The sequence below is a fragment of the Hemiscyllium ocellatum genome, chromosome 4 (genome assembly GCF_020745735.1).
Source record: "Hemiscyllium ocellatum isolate sHemOce1 chromosome 4, sHemOce1.pat.X.cur, whole genome shotgun sequence".
NCBI lineage: Eukaryota > Metazoa > Chordata > Chondrichthyes > Orectolobiformes > Hemiscylliidae > Hemiscyllium > Hemiscyllium ocellatum.
The window spans coordinates 97771619-97789962 of NC_083404.1; the positions used below are offsets into that span (position 1 = coordinate 97771619).

Consider the following 18344-nt stretch of genomic DNA (forward strand, 5'->3'; position numbering starts at 1 on the left):
AGTTCCAAAACAATGCAACAGCATATAAACTAGTAATTGCTGCTCCTGGAATTCTAGGAAATCACCTCCAGCACCTAAAATACTTCTAAAAAGGAGCAGCTGTTACAGCCAGAATTTTTTCCCGTCCTCCTCCTTGGATGAAGACTGGAGGTTGGCTAACGTGGTGCCCCTGTTTAAGAAGGGTGGTAAGGACAAGCCAGGGAACTATAGACCAGTGAGTCTTACGTCGGTGGTGGGCAAGTTGTTGGAGGGAATCCTGAGGGACAGGATGTAAATGTATTTGGAAAGGCTAGGACTGATTAGGGATAGTCAACATGGCTTTGTGTGTGGGAAATCATGTCTCACAAACTTGATTGAGTTTTTTGAAGAAGTAGCAAAGAGGATTAATGAGGGCAGAGCGATAGATGTGATCTATATGGACTTCAGTAAGGCGCTCGACAAGGTTCCCCATGGGAGACTGATTAGCAAGGTTAGATCTCACGGAATACAGGGAGAACTAGCCATTTGGATACAGAACTTGCTCAAAGGTAGAAGATAGAGGGTGGCGGTGGAGGGTTGTTTTTCAGACTAGAGGTCTGTGACCAGTGGAGGGCCACAAGGATCGATGCTGGGCCCTCTACTTTTTGTCATTTACATAAATGATTTAGGTGCGAGCATAAGAGGTACAGTTAGTAAGTTTGCAGATGACACTAAGATTGGAGGTGTAGTGGACAGCGAAGAGGGTTGCCTCAGATTACAACAAGATCTTGACCAGATGGGCCAATGGGCTGCAAAGTGGCAGATGGAGTTTAATTCAGATAAATGCAAGGTCCTGCATTTTGGGAAAGCAAATCTTAGCAGGACTTATGCACTTAATGGTAAGGTCCTAGGGGGTGTTGCTGAACAAAGAGACCTTGGAGTGCAGGTTCATAGCTCCTTGAAAATGGAGTCGCAGGTAGATAGGATAGTGAAGAAGGTGTTTGGTATGCTTTCGTTTATTGGTCAGAGTATTGAGTACACGAGTTGGGAGGTCATGTTGCGGCTGTACAGGACATTGGTTAGGCCACTGTTGGAATATTGCATGCAATTCTGGTCTCCTTCCTATCAGAAAGATGTTGTGAAACCTGAAAGGGTTCAGAAATGATATACAAGGATGTTGCCAGGGTTGGTGGATATGAGCTATAGGGAGAGGCTGAACAGGCTGGGGCTGTTTTTCTTGGAGCGTCGGAGGCTGAGAGGTGACCTTATAGAGGTTTTACAAAATTATAAGGGGCATGGATAGGGTAAATAGGCAAAGTCTTATCCCTGGGGTCAGGGAGTCCAGAACTAGAGGGTCTAGGTTTAGGGTGAGAGGGGAAAGATATAAAAGAGACCTAAGGGGCAACTTTTTCACAAAGGGTGGTACGTGTATAGAATGTGCTGCCAGAGGAAGTGGTAGTGGCTGGTACAATTGCAACAGTTAATAGATGGGTATATGAATAGGAAGGGTTTGGAGGGATATGGGCCAGGTGCTGGCAGGTGGGACTAGATTGGGTTGGGATATCTGGTTGGCATGGATAGGTTGGACCGAAGGGTCTGTTTCCATACTGTACATCTCTATGACTCTACTCCAAATACGTACTTGACTTCATATTTAACTTTCTCTGTAACTTCCCCTAGCCTTACAGCTAATCCTTAATCCCATCATTCTTTTGATCTCTAGCTTCTTGTTCATTCCCCTTCCTTCACTTTGGCAATAGCTATTTCTTTAGCTCAATGATCTTCAGTTCCCTTATATTGAAAGGTGTATAATGTGCGTAGTGATTTGGATTTGAAGGTAGATACTGACAGAAATGGGTTAGTTCCAAGAAGATGATTTTCTTCTAAACAGGTTTGTCCATAAACGTTTTTACAAAAAAACGTTTGATACAGCCCATAATGGTACAGATGTAAATAATGTGGCTTCTGGAGAGAGAGAGAGATTCTTTGGATGCCATATTCGTGATGTGAGTGGAGCTTTAAACAAAAGGTTTTCCAAAGAAAGGCGAAGGGGCATGTCAAAACATCTTGTGATCATTACTGAAATCTCTTGAGACTACAATGATAAAGAGGGGCTGATGCTCAATAGAAAAATGACCCTCTGTGGATTTTGTCCAAACTGTAGACACAGATTGTCTTTTTTCCTTTGAAGAAGATACCAGGACAGGGTTATAAAGACAGTTTCACCTCTACTGGAGTGTGTTATTAGGACTCTTGTGGGTATCTGCCTGGATCAAGTATTAGTGTGCCGTGAAGGTTACAGTCGAAGAACTATCTCCTTGTAACCACCCTGTATATTTTCTAAACCTCTTTCTTTTTGGGTGTCCTTATTTATAACCTATTTTGTGTTACTGATTCTTCTTCTGCTGTAGTAATTTTTAAAAAAATCTCTATTTATTAACTGAAGAAAGCCCAGTTATATTGGCTACTTTTAGGTCTGGAAGAAAGATATTCACAGGAAGGGAACCTTTTTAAATTAACTTTGTTACATCCAACCAATGGGATAGGTAAATAAAGAAGGGGAGCCAGTTCATTGCTTCTCATCTGAGAGTGTAACAGTTTGTGATGTTTCATCTAGAACCAAACTGTCTTGCCTGGGCTCTGGTCATAACAGACTTGAAAGCTATTGGAAACAATTATCAAATTGTATCAATTCCAAGAAGGCATGTGACTTCAGCCAAATTCCTGGCAAAGCCCCGTGTGGTATTAATGGATAAATGTTTACATCATTGAGTTTATGAAAGCTTCATCTAAGCTATTAGTTTCAGTTTTGACTTCAGAACAGAAAGCCCAAGGTCTCTGTTCAGAAGAGAGAAACAAGCTTTTAGAGGGGAAACCAGTTACTTTAGCTGAAGTGTTTTAGTTTATGAAGCTTCCAAGTCAGGAGAGTTTGGATAGAAATTGTTAAGTTGTTAAAATATTGGAGCCATCAGCATTGTGAAATGGTTATGGGCTCAGAAAGGAATTGTTGAGTGAGTAGACAAGCACATGGTAGACACAGTACAATGTGGCTAAATGTGACGTTATGTACTGGTGTGATAAACAGAAAGACAAAGATAAATAGTGATATATAAGGAAATGTGGATAATACTAAGGGATCTGGGTCCTTGCACACAAGTTCATGAAAGGAGACAGCACGCAGAGCAAACAATTAGAAAGGCAAATGTATATTGACTTTGATTGCAAGAGGGTTTGAGTTCAGAAGTAGGAATGTCTTGCTGCAGTTACACAGGACCACACCTAAGGTTTGCTTTCCTTACCTAAGAAAGGAAGTGCAGCAAAGGTTCATTCAGCTGTTATTGGGGATGTCAGGACTGTTCTGTGAGGAGAGGTTTGTTTGACTGGTCTAGTATTCACTAAAGTTCAGCAGGATGAAAGGGGATCTGATTGAAATGTATAAAATTCCAACTGGGCTGGACAGACTCAGTGCAAAGAGAATGCTTTTTCTAGCTGGGAAGTCTAAAACCAGGGAACACACTCTCAGGATATGTGGGAGACCATTTAGGGCTGAGACAAGGAAGAGGTTCTTCACTCAAAAGAATTCTGTAGAATTCTGTACCACTGAAGATTATTGAGGCCAAGTCACTGAATATATTCAAGGAAGAGAGAGAGATTTTTTCATATTTTAAAGTCCTGAAGGGTTATGGGGAGCAAGTGGGATATGGCATTGAAATAGAGGATCTGCTTTGGCCAAATGAATGGTACAGCAGGCTCAAATGGCCTACTCCTAGTTTTTATGAATCCTGGTCTGCAAATTAGCGTGAATTGGAAACCAAGGTGGCAACTCACTTAGGATGCTAGTCAGGACTGCTCCAGTGTTTCCTTTTAGGAGTTGAGAGGTGGTCCAAAATGAGTTGATTGTTACCATGTTGTGGTACTGGCTAGTCACTTTATTCCCTCCCTCAGAGTTTGTCATAAACATAGAGAAAACTAATTGTGTTTTTCTGGGGCATGAAGCAATATTAGGTCACTGCTGAGACACTGAACCTCCGGCTTGGGAAGAGAGGTCAGACGTTGATTTGTCTCTGCATCCAGATAGCAATTTTCCATCTTCAGACTCTGCAGTGTTACCTTTATGATGAACCTTCTCTAAGATGGTGCAACATGCTGACATTGTGTGTGGCTTCAATTACTTCATATATTTCCTGTTTGTGGAGTGGATGTGTCCTCGGAACTTCCTCCAGGAATTTCAAGTCTTTTATCTGAACTGACCAAGGTTTGAGCCTCACATTGGAGCGCTCTCTCTAGTGAACCGTTGTTTAGGAACTGGTTCCTCTGTCAGTGAGATATTAGGTAGTTGGTGGAGGAGAGAGCTCAGGATGATGCCTGTACAATTGGCTGTTCAAACAGTGGGCAATGTTCAGTGTATAACCCTAGCCATTCCGAGCCTCATGACTGTTATACAACACCAAACACAAACAGAGAATCGAGGTAATTCTGAAATACGGTGAGCTTCCAGAGCATTTGACTCCTGTTAGTTTTGGAATTAACATTAACATTAACTCCAGATCCCTCAGGATCTACATAGAACAATACAGCATAATACAGGCCCTTCAGCCCCTCAATGTTGTGCTGACCTTTTATCCTACTCTAAGATCAGAATAACCTACATACCCTTCATTGTATTAACTTCCATGTGCTTATCCAACAGTTGCTTAAATGTCCCGAATGTATCTGACTCTACTACCACTACAGACAGTACATTCCATGTACCCATCACTCTCCGAGTAAATAATCTGCCTCTGACATCTCCTGTAAACCTTCCTCCAATTACTTTAAAATTATGCCCCCTTGTGATGGACATTTCCACCTTGGGAAAAATGTCTGGCTATCTACTCTATGCCTCTCAACATCTTGTACACTTCTATCAAGTCACCTCTATCCTTCTTCGCTGTCATGAGAAAAGCCTGAGCTCCCTCAACCTTTCTTCATAAGACATGCCCTCCAGTCAAGGCAGTATCCTTGTAAATCTCCTTTGCACCCTCTTTAAAGCTTCCACATCTTTCCTATAATGAAGCAACCAGAACTGAACATAATATTCCAAGTGTAGTGTAACTAGGACTCTGTAGAGCTGCAGCATAACCTCGCGGCTCTTAATCTCAATCCCCCTGTTCATGAAAGCCAACGCACCATACATCTTCCTAACAACCCTATCAATCTGCGTGGCAACTTTGAGTGATCTATAGACATGGACTAAGAAACCCCTCTGTTCCTTTACACTGCCAAGACTCCTGCCTTTAACTCTGTATTCTGCATTCAATTTATACCATCCAAAGTGAATGATTTCACACTTTTCCAAGTTGAACTCCGTCTACCACTTATCAACACTTGTCAATGTCTTGATACAACCTACAACAGCCCTCCACACTATCCACAACTCTACCAAGCTTCGTGTCATCGCCACACTTACTAATCCACCCTTCCACTTCCTCATCCAAGTCATTTATAAAAATCACAAAGAGCAGAGGTCCCAGAACTGATCCCTGTTGAATACCACTGGTCACCGAGCTCCAGGCTGAACATTTTCTATCAGCACTCTCTGTCTTCTATGGGATAGCCAATTCTGTATCCAGACAGACTGGTTTCCCTGTATCCCCATGCCTCCTTATTTTCTGAATGACCTACAATGGGACCCTTATCAATTGTAAATCACATCCACTGCTGTACCATCATCAATGTGTTTTGTCACATCCTCAAAGAATTGAATTAAGGTTTGTAAGGCATGATTTTCCCCCTTGCAAAGCCATGCTGATTACCTCTACTCAAACTGTGGTTTTCTAAGTAATTGTAAATCCTGTCTCTCAGAATCCTCTCCAATACTTTGCCCACCACTGACATAAGACTGACTGATCTATAACTCCCAGGATTATCCATATTCACTTTCATAAACAAGGGAATAACATTTCCTACCCTCCAATCATCTGTCAGTACTTCAGTGGACAATGAGGACGCAAAGATCATCGCCAAAGAGTGCAGTAGAGTATATCCCATCTGGCCCGGGGATTTATCTATCCTTACGTTTTTCAAAATTTTCAGCATATCATCCTTCCAAACATCAACATGTTCCAGCATATCAGTTTCACGCTGTCCTCAGAAGCGTCAAAGTCCCTCTCAGTCGTGAATACTGATGCAACGTATGCATTCAGGACTCCCCCTACTTCCTCTGACTCCATGCACAGGTTCCATGCACTATCCCTGACTGGTCCTATCCTCACTCTGGCCATCCTCTTGTTCCTCACATAAGTGTAGAATACCTGAGGGTTTTCCTTAATTTGACCCGCTAAAACATTTTCATGCCCGCCTCTAACACTCCTCAGTCCATTCTTCAATCCCTTCCTTGCTATTTAGTAACCCTCTAAATTCCTGTCCAATCCTCGCCCCCTCAACTTTAAAATCACTTCTTCCTGATGACAAGATGTTCCACATCCCTTGTCACCTAAGGTTCTTTCAACCTACCATGCCTTCCTTGCCTCAGTAGGACAAACCTCTCCAGCACTATCACCTGGTGTTTCGTAAACAGCCTTCACATTTCTGTTGTGCATTTCCCTGAGAGCATTTGTTCCCAGTCTAGGCTTCCCAGTTCCTGCCTAATAGAATTGTAATTCTTCCTCCCCCAATTAAATGCTTTCCCATACTGTCTGCTCCTATCTCTCTCCATGACTATGCAGAAGGTCATGGAGCTGCGATCACGATCACTGAAATGTTTTCCCACTAAGAAATCTGACATGTGGCATGATTCATTGCCAAGCACCAAATCTAGTATGGCTTCCACTCTAGTCAGCCTTTCTACAGATTGCGGCAGGAACCCTTCCTGGATACACCTGACAAAAACTGCTCCATCCAAACTATTTGAACTAAGTAGGTTCCAATCAATACTGGAAAGTTAAAGTCACCCATGACAACAACCCTGCTACTTCTGCACATTTCCAAACTCTGCCTCCCAACCTGCTCTTCTGTGTCTCTGTTGCTATTGGGGGGCCTGTAGAAAGCTCCCAATAAAGTGACTGCTCCTTTCCTGTTTCTGACTTCCACCCATACTGACTCTGTACACAAACCCTCCTCAATGATCTCCCTTTCTGCAACTATGATACCTTACCTAATAAGCAATGTCACTCCTCCACCTCTTTTACCTTCCCCACGCTATTCCTTTTGAAACATCTAAACCCTGGAACATCCAACAACCATTCCTGCCCCTGTGATATCCAAGACTCTGCAAAGGCTGCAACATCATAGTTCCAAGTACTGATCCGTTCTCTGAGTTTGTCAACCTTATTCCTGATACTTTTTGCATTAAAATAGACACACTTCAATCAATCATACTGACTGCACATTGTGCTATCAAGTGCCTATCCCTCCTCACAGACTTTCTGCACACTGTATCTATCTGTTCACAACCTACACCATCATCTGATCCGTAGCTCAGGTTTCCATCACCTCCACCTCCTGGCCAATTTCATTTAAAACCCTTCTGAAGAGGTCTACCAAACCTCCTGCCCAGAATCTTTGTACCCCTCTAGTTCAAGTGCAGCTGGTCCTTCTTGTACAGATCCCACCTTCCTCAGAAAATATCTCAATGATTCACGTATCTGAAGGCCTCCCCGCTACACCAACCCTATAGCCGTGTGTTCATCTGCACTCACTCTATTCCTAGCTTTACTGCTAGGATTACTCACCTGCCTTCCAGCTTCCAACCTAACTCCCTATATTCTCCTTACAAGTCCTTCTCCCTTTCCATGCCTATGTCATTGATACCAATGTGTACCACTACTTTTGGTTGCTCCCCCTCCCACTTAAGAAGCCTGTAGACTCGATCTGAGACATCTTCTACTCTGGCAACTGGGAGGCCACACACCATCTCGGAGTCTCACTCACGACCACAGAATCTCCTGCCTTTTCCTCTCACAATTGGCTTACCTATCACTATTGGTCTTCTATTCCCCCCCGCCTCCACTTCCCTACTGAGCCACATAGCCAGCTTCAGTGCCAGACACCTGACCGCTGTGGCATTCCCCTGGTAAGCTCCTCCCAAAACTATCCAAAGCGGTAAATTTATTATAATTGAGGGGAAGACCATCAGGGGGGCTCCCTGCACTATCTGACCATTTCCTTCCCCTCTCCTGACAGTCACCCAGCTATATTTGTCCTGTAACTTAGATGTGACTACCTCCATATAACTCTTCTCTTTCACCCCCTCAGCATCCCAAATGATTCGAAGTTCATCCAGCTTCAGCCCAGGTTCCTTAATGCGGTCTATGTAGGGCTAGAGTTGGGTCCACTTCTTGCAGGTGAAGTCAGCAGGGACACCAGTGGTGACCCTTACCACCTCCTGCAAGAGGAGCAGGCAACTGCCCTAACCTCCATCCTGTTTGCTTTAAGTTACCAAGAAAGATTAAAAAATGGAAAAAACACAAAAGCCTTACCTCACCAAGCCTCCACACTTGGTCCTTTCTTTTTAGAGGAGGAGGGTTGGTGGGAGACTCTACACATGCCCCACAATTTGAGTTCTGTCTGTGAAATTCATTCTGTGTCCTTCAAAATGGTACTCCAATGGTAGCTGTATAAAATAGGCTGCTGCAGCTGCAAACTTGCCACTTCCTCACATTTGTTCATCACTTGGCTATGGCTTACATCCTACCTTTCAGCAGCAGAAATATGCCATGGAGAGCCCACCAGAACGGAGTCCTTTCCGTTGGAGACTTGGGTTGTACACTGTTGCATTTGGACTACGGGCCTCATTCCTGATGAAGAGCTTACGCCCAAAATGTCAATACTCCTGCTCCTTGGATGCTGCCTGACCTTTTCCAGCACCACACTCAGCTGTGCTTTTCCAGCACCACACTCTCGATTCTGGTCTCCAGCGCCTGCAGTCCTCACTTTCTCCTGTTCCTTATGGCAGTCTTATATAATAAAAGGTTAAGTAGATCTCCACATGTAGCTTTATGGCCTGGAAAAAAAACACCATATTTATTTGGAAATACTTTTTGTTTTTAGCCCCTGTTTGGCTTCCTAAAGGGGCTACTTTAAAAACTTTGTTTGCACTTCAGCCCGTACTTCCAGTAGATGGGCACGATGTGTAGACGGGAGTAGACAGATGGACAGCTTCCTCCGTGACCTGTGTCTGGGATTCAAGTAGCAGGATGTGGAGGGGGTTGTCGTTCCTGACTGAACCTCTTCCATCATCATGTCTCAGGTGCTCACTGAGAGGGAGCATGGACTGTCGACTGGTACAATGTTGGGCACCGCAGGGGATAGGATGCTTCATCACCGATAGCAACGATATTTTGATTTAATTTTGATAAGCTTCTGTCACAACTTTCAAGGTTTCTATTGACCATTTCATTTTGTGTTTGTCACAATGCCCACTAGAGTCCTTCTAACTTGTTTAAAGTTTTATTTAAAAAAGTAGAAAGGATGTTTGGTGGCAGCACACTATCCCAACCATTAGCTGGGAGTGGTTAGTTCCACAGCACTAATGACAGTTAACACACCAAATTCACAAAATAAATGGCAACAGATAGACAAAACAAAAAAAAAGTGCTGAAATGACTTGCAACTTGTTCCAAGTACTTTCCAGTGACCATTCAATAAGTTTCAATTTCTTCACTGTTCTTAGAAACTTAAGGTCACTGTCATCTATAAGCAGGTAATTGTGTGCAGGTTGTTTCTGGCCTCGTTTAAATGTTTTATTGAAGCTCTTGCCTTTTTCAGAGACATACGCTGATCCCCTTTTACCTCAGTGGTGAAAATGTGTGTGGAGTACAATAGGTTTCCATACTTTGACTGATCTACACATGAAAAAGACAGAAATCCATGCAATTAAATAATTATTCAATAGTAACTCTTGAACTGCACACTATCGCTGACAGTATTCAACATATTAAAGTATTTAACGTTATCACTTGCCTTATTCCGTTATTTCTAAATCTGAGTTAAGTTGTACAGGGTTACAGGATAGTGTGAGACTCAAAATTAGAGTCACTTGTGCCTTTTGGCTGAAGGGAAATCATTTTTTCCACCACTATCAAGAATAATATATCTCTGTTTAGTCAAGAGTATTATCTTGCCTAACAACTGGCAGATTATGGTTTTTCAAATGTTATTTTAATTGCATGTCTGTTTGGATCTGCAATAAAAGTTATTCTACCCAGACATTGTCAGTCTGATTTGGAGCCTCCTATCTGGAGAACCAGTGAATCTTTAATCTGGATCCTTTCTACTTGTCTGGCTTGGGTGGTCTTACAAGAATTATGCTCCCATTTTGCAGTGAAAGATAGCAAAAGACAGGTAGTATCAACAATACATTAGGTAACATGGTTTCCAGTTTTTGAAAAAACTTTCCACTGTCATTACACTGTCACTTGCAATTATTTAAGCCAAATATTCTCTTCTGATTTGTAATTAACTATGAATATTGTTCAATTTGTGTGCAAGTGAGGTGAATATTAGATCGTATTGCAATTCTTGTTCATTTCATTTCAGAGCCAAATGTAATTTCAAGATGTTTTCCTTTCTAATCTATGGGTTTGAACTTTTGAAAATATTTCTACTTGCAGAAATAAAGAAAGGTCAATGATTGGAGCCCAGTGGTTTAGCTGGTTTATCACAAGTAGCCATGATTGATTCTTTTCCTACTAATGCTGCAGTTTCATACTCTGTTGACTGTCTTGAGCAATGAGACAAATATGAACATAGAAGGAAAGAAAAATAAGTGCTCTAAAACTGAAATAATATATAAGCACGCACAACTGACCTGTCTGCTTTTGCTTTCATTAATATTGACGACCTGGTTTATATATTCTCAACGCTTCAGTATATATTCATAAATTTACAAGATTAAGGATAGAAAAGTATGGAACATTGAAAGATACAATGTCTACTATTATTTTCCATGATCCCATTCTTCTTAGAACAGTTCTGTCATCCTCAGAAGAAAGCAGAGTTAATACTTCAGGTTAATGTTTCAGAACATGAAGAAGGGTCACTGGATCCAAAACGTTAACTCTGCTTTCGCTGTTGCCAGACATGCTGAGTTTTTCTAGCAGTTTTTGATTTTGTTTCTGATTACTAACGTCCTCAGTTCTTTGGGATTTTTTATCTGGAAATTAGTATCACAAGTCTTTTACAAAACAAAAGTTAATCTTTTATCCCAAAGTGTAGACAACAGTTTTAACTAGTAACAAACTCAATCGTTTCACCCCTCCCGCCCCCCCACCACCTTCCAGTCCATGCTGTGCCAGATTGAAACACTTGTACTGCACTGTTCCTGTGTTCTTCTCAAAATTAATTTCTTACCCACTTTAATCATCAGCCTCAAACCCTTGACCTTCTTTTCACCCACCTCTTGACTTTTACCTTTGTTCCATTACACCTTTCTTCCATTCCACCAAACATTGCCCATTATTAACAAGGATTGGGAGTTTTATTTGATGAAGTTATCCCAAGTGTAAGTGAAGAGAAACAACTTGCTTTCACAAAGTAGGTTTGGCACAGTACAAAGAAGGTAAGGTGGAAGTATGAAGCTGAGAGAAGATAGGATTTGATGATAAGGGAGGGGTTAAGTAGAGAAGGATCAGATGTGGCATTACACTGGGAGAAAGTGCATTTCACTAGCATAGAGGAGTGAATATCTTAAAAGTATGAGAAAGTTGGGAGCTTATTTTTAAGATATGGAATGTAACATGATAGCCTCTTCTGAATTCCTACAGTTTTTAAAATTGTAAAAAATTTTCAGCAACTTAATGGAATACTTTTTCACATTTCCTGCACTGGTTTTATACTATACAAAATGACACAATCTTGTGATTAACTTCTCCAATTACTTCTGTATTGTGTGAGAGATGGAAGGAATGTATGCATGGTAAAAAGAACAAGGAGAAAAATGCAAAGAAACTCAGGATGAATATATATCAGTTTATTATTTTCCAAATTCATTTATTCATTAAACCTTCTTCCTACTGTAGTTATTGATATTGTTTTGGAGGTTGAATATGTACCCATTTTTAAAGTTAATTTTACCTCTCAGGGCAATGTACTCCTTGATCAAGTGTGTGGTTTTGATCATTTGTTTCCTAGGCTTTTAACTTTATCAGCAATACTCTGATCTAAATATTGTAAGGCTGTAGAAACAGCTTGGACTTAACCTTTCTCTGGACATCAATTCCTCCTGTTTTAAATCTCTCTCTTTGCAATTTCATATGTAGTAACATAGTAGAGATGGAGAAGATACCAGAGTAGACGAGATTAACCTTATATGTATTTTTGAGATAAAAGAAAACATTGCAGATGTTGAAAACCTAAAACCAGAAAATCTGCAAACATCCAGCAGGTCTGATAGCACATGTGAAGAGAGTTCTGATGAAACGTAATCCTCTTGGAAATATTTGATAACACTTTTTTCTTCACAAATGTTGCAAGACCTTAAAACATTTGTTGTATTTTATGCTATAATTTTTGTTTCTATGATTTGGTATAATTTGCTATTTTCTTTTGTTTAATACTCCTCTCATTTACAAAATGCACACTTTCTGTCATTTCAGAATGTTTAGAAAACCTAACTTTCTTGAACCTGAATAAAAACAAGTTGACAACCTTGCCTGAAGAGATATGCAGGTAAAATAATTCTTCTATTACATTGTTATTTGTTGCATCAAGTAAAAATTGTTTATTTCCACAGTCACCTCTCCATCTATTCCAAATAGGATACAGCACTGTTCTGCATTTGAAACTTCTTCACCCAGAGAGTGGTAGATATATGGAATGCTCTGCCCCAGAAGGCAGTGGAGGCCATGTCTCTGGATATTTTCAACAAAGAGATGGATAGAGCTCTTAAAGATAGTGAAATCAAGCGTTATGGGGATAAGGCAGGAACAGGATACTGATTGTGGATGATCAGCCATGATCATAATGAATAGTGATGTAGGCTCGAACGGCTGAATGGCCTACTCCTGCACTTATTGTCAATTGAATACCACATCCAATCTTCTTGTATGTTTCCAGAAGTGACCATTGATAATTGTTTGACAATGATAGTTGAATTACAGGCAAGCTTTTTCCTGTCCTCACCTGACATTTCACATGGCTACTCTCAAACAAGTGATGAACTAAATCCTGGCTTAGACTAGAAGGGCTTATGCCCGAAACGTCGAATTTCCTATTCCTTGGATGCTGCCTGACCTGCTGTGCTTTAACCAGCAACACATTTTCAACTGTGATCTCCAGCATCTGCAGACCTCATTTTTTACCCTTAGATTAAAGTAACTCAGCACCTACTGTAAATTAAATCTGAAGTTTCTGGTTTACATGTTTCAGTACCACATGTGTGTTTACATACAAATGGTAGAAGGGATGTCTAAATAGTGTGTTTTTAGCCAATTCTTGAAACTCCAAACAGTCCATGATAATTAGGAACTCTGGATATTAACTCATTAACTTTGACCCCACTTTTTTGGATTAATGTACCAACATTGTCAGACAATGTATAAATGACATGGGTATGTAGAAATGTGCAGAACAATATTTTGTTTAAATTGAATGCTATTAAATTAGGTGTAAGACACATTCCTTGTGATGGATAATTGCAATAAAATAAAAATGCAATAGAGTACACTTTAACAAACTTGAACTTGAACCTGAATAAAAACAAGCTGACAACCTTGCCTGAAGAGATATGCAGGTAAAATAATGTTAATCGTGTTTACAAGTTTCTACAGTTTACAAGTGTTTAACCAATAACGGAATCCTAGGACGGTCTGGTAAATTAGGACCAGTTTAAGATTTTCTTTTGGTAAAAAGGACATGATCTGTAAAGGGGACCACTGTGTCATTACAAATAATAAATGTTGCTTTGCAGGCTGGCACAGCTCAAATATCTTACTGTGAACAACAACCAACTGGAGAGCATTCCAAGCAAACTTTGTCTCCTACAACATCTTTGTGAACTACATTTAGCACACAATAAACTCAAATCACTTCCACATGACATTGGATATTTGACTAATCTCAAGAAGCTTTCTGTGCCAAGGAATGAAATCCAGGTGCTCCCTGAAGTAAGTTATCATGAAATAGAATTTCTCATTGTATTAAATTAAATATATACATTAAAAGTATTGTCCATTGATTTTCGGAGGGATTCTCCCATTCATCTCCTGTGACCTTAGTGAGAGATCCATAAAATCCTGGGATATCATGTAATAAAGATTTTCCTGTGCTTCTGTGGATATTCAGTTGAAATTGTGTAACATAACTTGCATTTATATAATATGTTATTTTTCAGAAGTCACAAAGTGCTTTACTATAATGGACTAATTAATTATTGGTGTTTGTTTTGTAGATAAAGATGACAAGAACTTTTGTGTACAGAATACTCAGAAAGCAGTGAGACAAATGTCTAGAAAAAATGGTTGTAGTGATATTTGTGAGAGAAGGATGAAGGCCGATGCAAAGAAAAGCTCTCACTCTTTTTCAAATAATGTCATGGAAAATCATTGCATTAATCTGAGCAGGCAGACAGGACCTTAAAGTAACAATTTATTTGAAAGATAATATTTCTAGAGAATGCAGCAGTCTCTTTGTGCTGTCTGTTTCGGTTATATGTTTGAATTTACAGTGAAGCTTGAATTTTCAGTTTTCTGACTTGGGTGAATATTATCAATTGAGTTCATATGTAGATGTGTGCTGTCAGCCCAAAATGATGGTATGTTAACGATCTGCACTTAATTGAATAAGATGTTATAAAATGTCTGAGTGAAAATTTGTACTAACAAAACATTTGGCTTACTTGTGAAAATCACTGTTATCAATTTATTCCAGACCATGATGGATTACTAAAGAAAGCTGTTCTGTAGATAGTTGGAATTTGTTATTGTCTCAGTTAGAGGGCTAAGATGACCTTAATGATCAACCCATGTATTATGGCTTAATTGTTTGCAGGAGGAAACAATCTACTTTGATAATAACAATGTCAAGAAACAAAAAGAGCAATATTCAGGAGATTTTAGTACAGAGAATAGTGGATTTCATATTTTAAAGTCATGGTTCAAGTAAGGATATTCTTAATTTCTGTGTAATTGAGGGTGATCAACATATCTTTTTGACATCTCATTTAGGTATATTAGAAACATTTACTTATTAGAAAAATTTAAGAAATGCAGGGCTGAGAAAAGACTGTTTAGTGCAAAGCTGTTTATTTTTCTAGTCTATTAATACAACAATGTGGCAAATAATTATATGTTGACCAATCTGACCAGTTTTTTTTGTCTCTGATTAACTTGCTAACTAGATTATTCCTAACTATAAGCAAAATATTGTGGATGCTAGAAATCTGAAATAAAAACAATGATGGGAAAACTGAGTAAGTCTGTGGAGAAAGAAACAGAGTGAGTGTTTCAAGTCCATAGTGACTCTGCTGCCAGACCTGTTGAGTTTCTGAGATTACTGCTAATATTATCAGTTTCTGTTTCTTCTTTATCTGATCTAAATTTAATTAATGTTTACATGGTCTGGAACTGCTTTCTTCAGATATTTTGAAATCATAAATTTACTTTATTTGAATTCTTTTATGTATGTCAGTGAGGTTCCTTCTAGTCCATGTTCATTCAAGACTGTAATGCTTAAATTTCTCTAATTCTTAGTTCCAAGTGGTCCCCTTTTATATTGAGGTTCAATTTTGTTCCATGTAATTGTTATGTAGTTTTGTCTAAGTATTATAGCATAGTACAATGACTATTATGAAACTTTAACTGCACTTTCACTACTTTATTATGAAGTATTAGCACACCTTCTGAAGACTCCTATTCTAGCTATATATGGAAGCATTTTTTTTTAATAGCTTTGCAAAATTGTCTTGGCAAAGAGAGGAATGTGTCCGTGATTACTCCCAGCTCTTTTTTCCCAAGGCTCCTTGTGCTAATTCTGATCCATTCACTGTATGCTTACGCTTGCTTTTTTTTCGAATGATGTGTAATTATTTTATAATCATCAGTATGTGCTTGTTTAAATGATTGTCCAAGTATTGACATCTGCATGACTCCATTTGATATTTTCCCTGGGCTTGACAGTATTGAGTAGATTTTCAGAATTTTCTCTTTGGTACAAAGTTTAACCAAGTGGAAAAACAATTAGGATACTGACCTCCATGTTTGAATTTCCGATTCATTACCACATTAAGTCAGGTCCTATGTTGGAAACATGCTCATAACTGTGCTGAATAATTTGTTTAAAGAACACTATTTTTAAAACAATACCCTCATTTTAAGCTAAGTTCTTGTGGCTTTTAGTTTAATTCTTAATTTTTAACAAGAATTTTATTTTAAAACTTCGATAAATCCAAATTAATTATATTATTAGAAGTGTCACCATTTACATAATTTTTGCAGCATTCGTAAATACGTTATGGAAGTTTGTTAGCCAGAATTTTCAACTTGTAAATTATACTGGTTGTTTCTTGAATTAATGTTTTACCCTTCAGCCTGACCCTTAGAACAGATTCCTTTCCTCTTTTTTTAACCAACCCAACAATTCTTGAAATTATGATCAGCGCTGAAGAGGTAAACATGGCATCCAATTTGTCAGCCACAAAATCCTAGAGGTAACAATTGGATCAACTATCAATTATAGGTTAGATTTTTTACATTGGTACCATTTCCACCCAACTCTTCACTGTTCAGTCCTTTGATCATACACAATTTACTGCAGATTGAGGGCCTCACCTCAAAAAACCCAATCCGCAATCCACTGCCTGCCTGCACTGGTGAAAGTGGTCCTTAAGTATCATCAATTGACCAGTTAAGAGCCTCAATCCATCAGCTGATAGGAAGATGGAAACTTAACCTTTCTGCCCAGAACTTAATGTAGGTACAGTTTAGAAACTAGCAAAGCTCAGGGACACCACCACCATCCCTAATTAAGTTGTACCTCTGTCTCCTCTTGTAGATGGGAATTCCAAATTTCTGATACATTCCCATCTCCAAGAGTGTTTTTGCTGGAGACAGGGCATACTGGCTTTGACATTATGATGTGGAGGTGCTGGTGTTGTACTGGAGTGGACAAAGTTAAAAAACACAGCACCAGGTTATAGTCCAATAGATTTATTTGGAATTACTAGCTTTTGGAGCTTTGCTCCTTCATCAGGTGGCTGTAGAGCAGGATCATAAGACACAGAATTTATAGCAAAAGATCACAGCGTCATACAACTGATATGATATATTGAACAAACTTAGAAAGCTAAGTCTTTCATCTTTTAGAAAGGGTTGCAGGTTTTGGTTCATTAATATGTAACTCCCAGAACTTCCTTCAACTCACAGTCTCAAGATAACATAAGGTCTATTTAAAACAAAGTGACATCCCAGCTCAGACAATGCGTTAAAGGTGAGGTTAGAGTCTGTCTGTATCTCAATTTTGAGTCAGACCAGTTCTATTTCCAAAGTAGGAATTTATAAAATGTTTCATGGATTGGCCTGCATTGATGTGATTACTCCCAGCTCTTTTTTTCCCCCAAGGCACATTGTGCTAATTCTGATCCATTCACTGTAGACTTAACTATCACTATTTTTTCAAATGATACGTAATTATTTTGAAATCATCAGTATGTGCTTTGTTTAAATGATATTCCAAGTATTGACATCTGCATGACTCCGAAAGCTAGTACTTCCAAATAAACCTAATGGACTATAACCTGGTGTTGTGTGATTTTTAACTTTTATCTACAGATAGTAATGGGAAGTCCGTTAAGGTCAGTTAAGCACCAACTTGAGCACAAATTGGTGATGGTGTCAATATCATCTTGATGGCAGATGGAAAGTTACCCCGCTGAGATCTTGGGGTAATTATTCACAGATCCCTGAAGTCACAGATGCATGAACGTGATAATTAAGAAGGCATATAGGGCATTTGCTTTCATCAGGTGTGGCATGGAGTGTAAGAGTAAGGAGGTAATGTTGGAGTTGTATAGAGCGTTGGAAAGTACTGGAATACAGTGTGCAGTTCTGGCCACCTCACTACACAAAGAATGCAATAGTACTAGAGGGGATACAGAGGAAGGTTCACCAGTAGGTTGCTTTGGTTGGAGCAAATAAGGTATAAGGTTTGACTAGATAGGCTTGGATTGTTTTCTTTAGAGCAGAGAAGACTGAGGGGGTGGGGACATGATTAAGGTGTATAAGATTATAAGGGGTATGGACAGGTTGAGTAGGGAGCAGCTGTTTCCCTTGGTTAAGGGTTCAGCCATAAATGTGGCATAGTTTTAGAATAAGGGGCAGAGATTCAGGGGGATTTAAGGAAAAGGTTTTTCTCTCAGAGGGTGGTGCAAATCTGAATTGCACTACCTGGGAAGGTAGTGGAGGCCAGAAACC

General features: G+C 39.5%; 1 protein-coding gene across 1 annotated transcript in view; it reads left to right on the plus strand.

Annotated features, from left to right (window-relative positions):
• The window catches only part of lrrc69 (leucine rich repeat containing 69), an 87001-nt gene that overhangs the window by 18764 nt on the left and 49893 nt on the right, over positions 1-18344 (plus strand). Inside the window, exons 3-5 of the mRNA XM_060824040.1 lie at positions 12534-12606; positions 13847-14042; positions 14327-14371. Coding sequence (XP_060680023.1) covers positions 12534-12606; positions 13847-14042; positions 14327-14371 — 314 coding nt within the window. The remainder of the gene's footprint in view (positions 1-12533; positions 12607-13846; positions 14043-14326; positions 14372-18344) is intronic.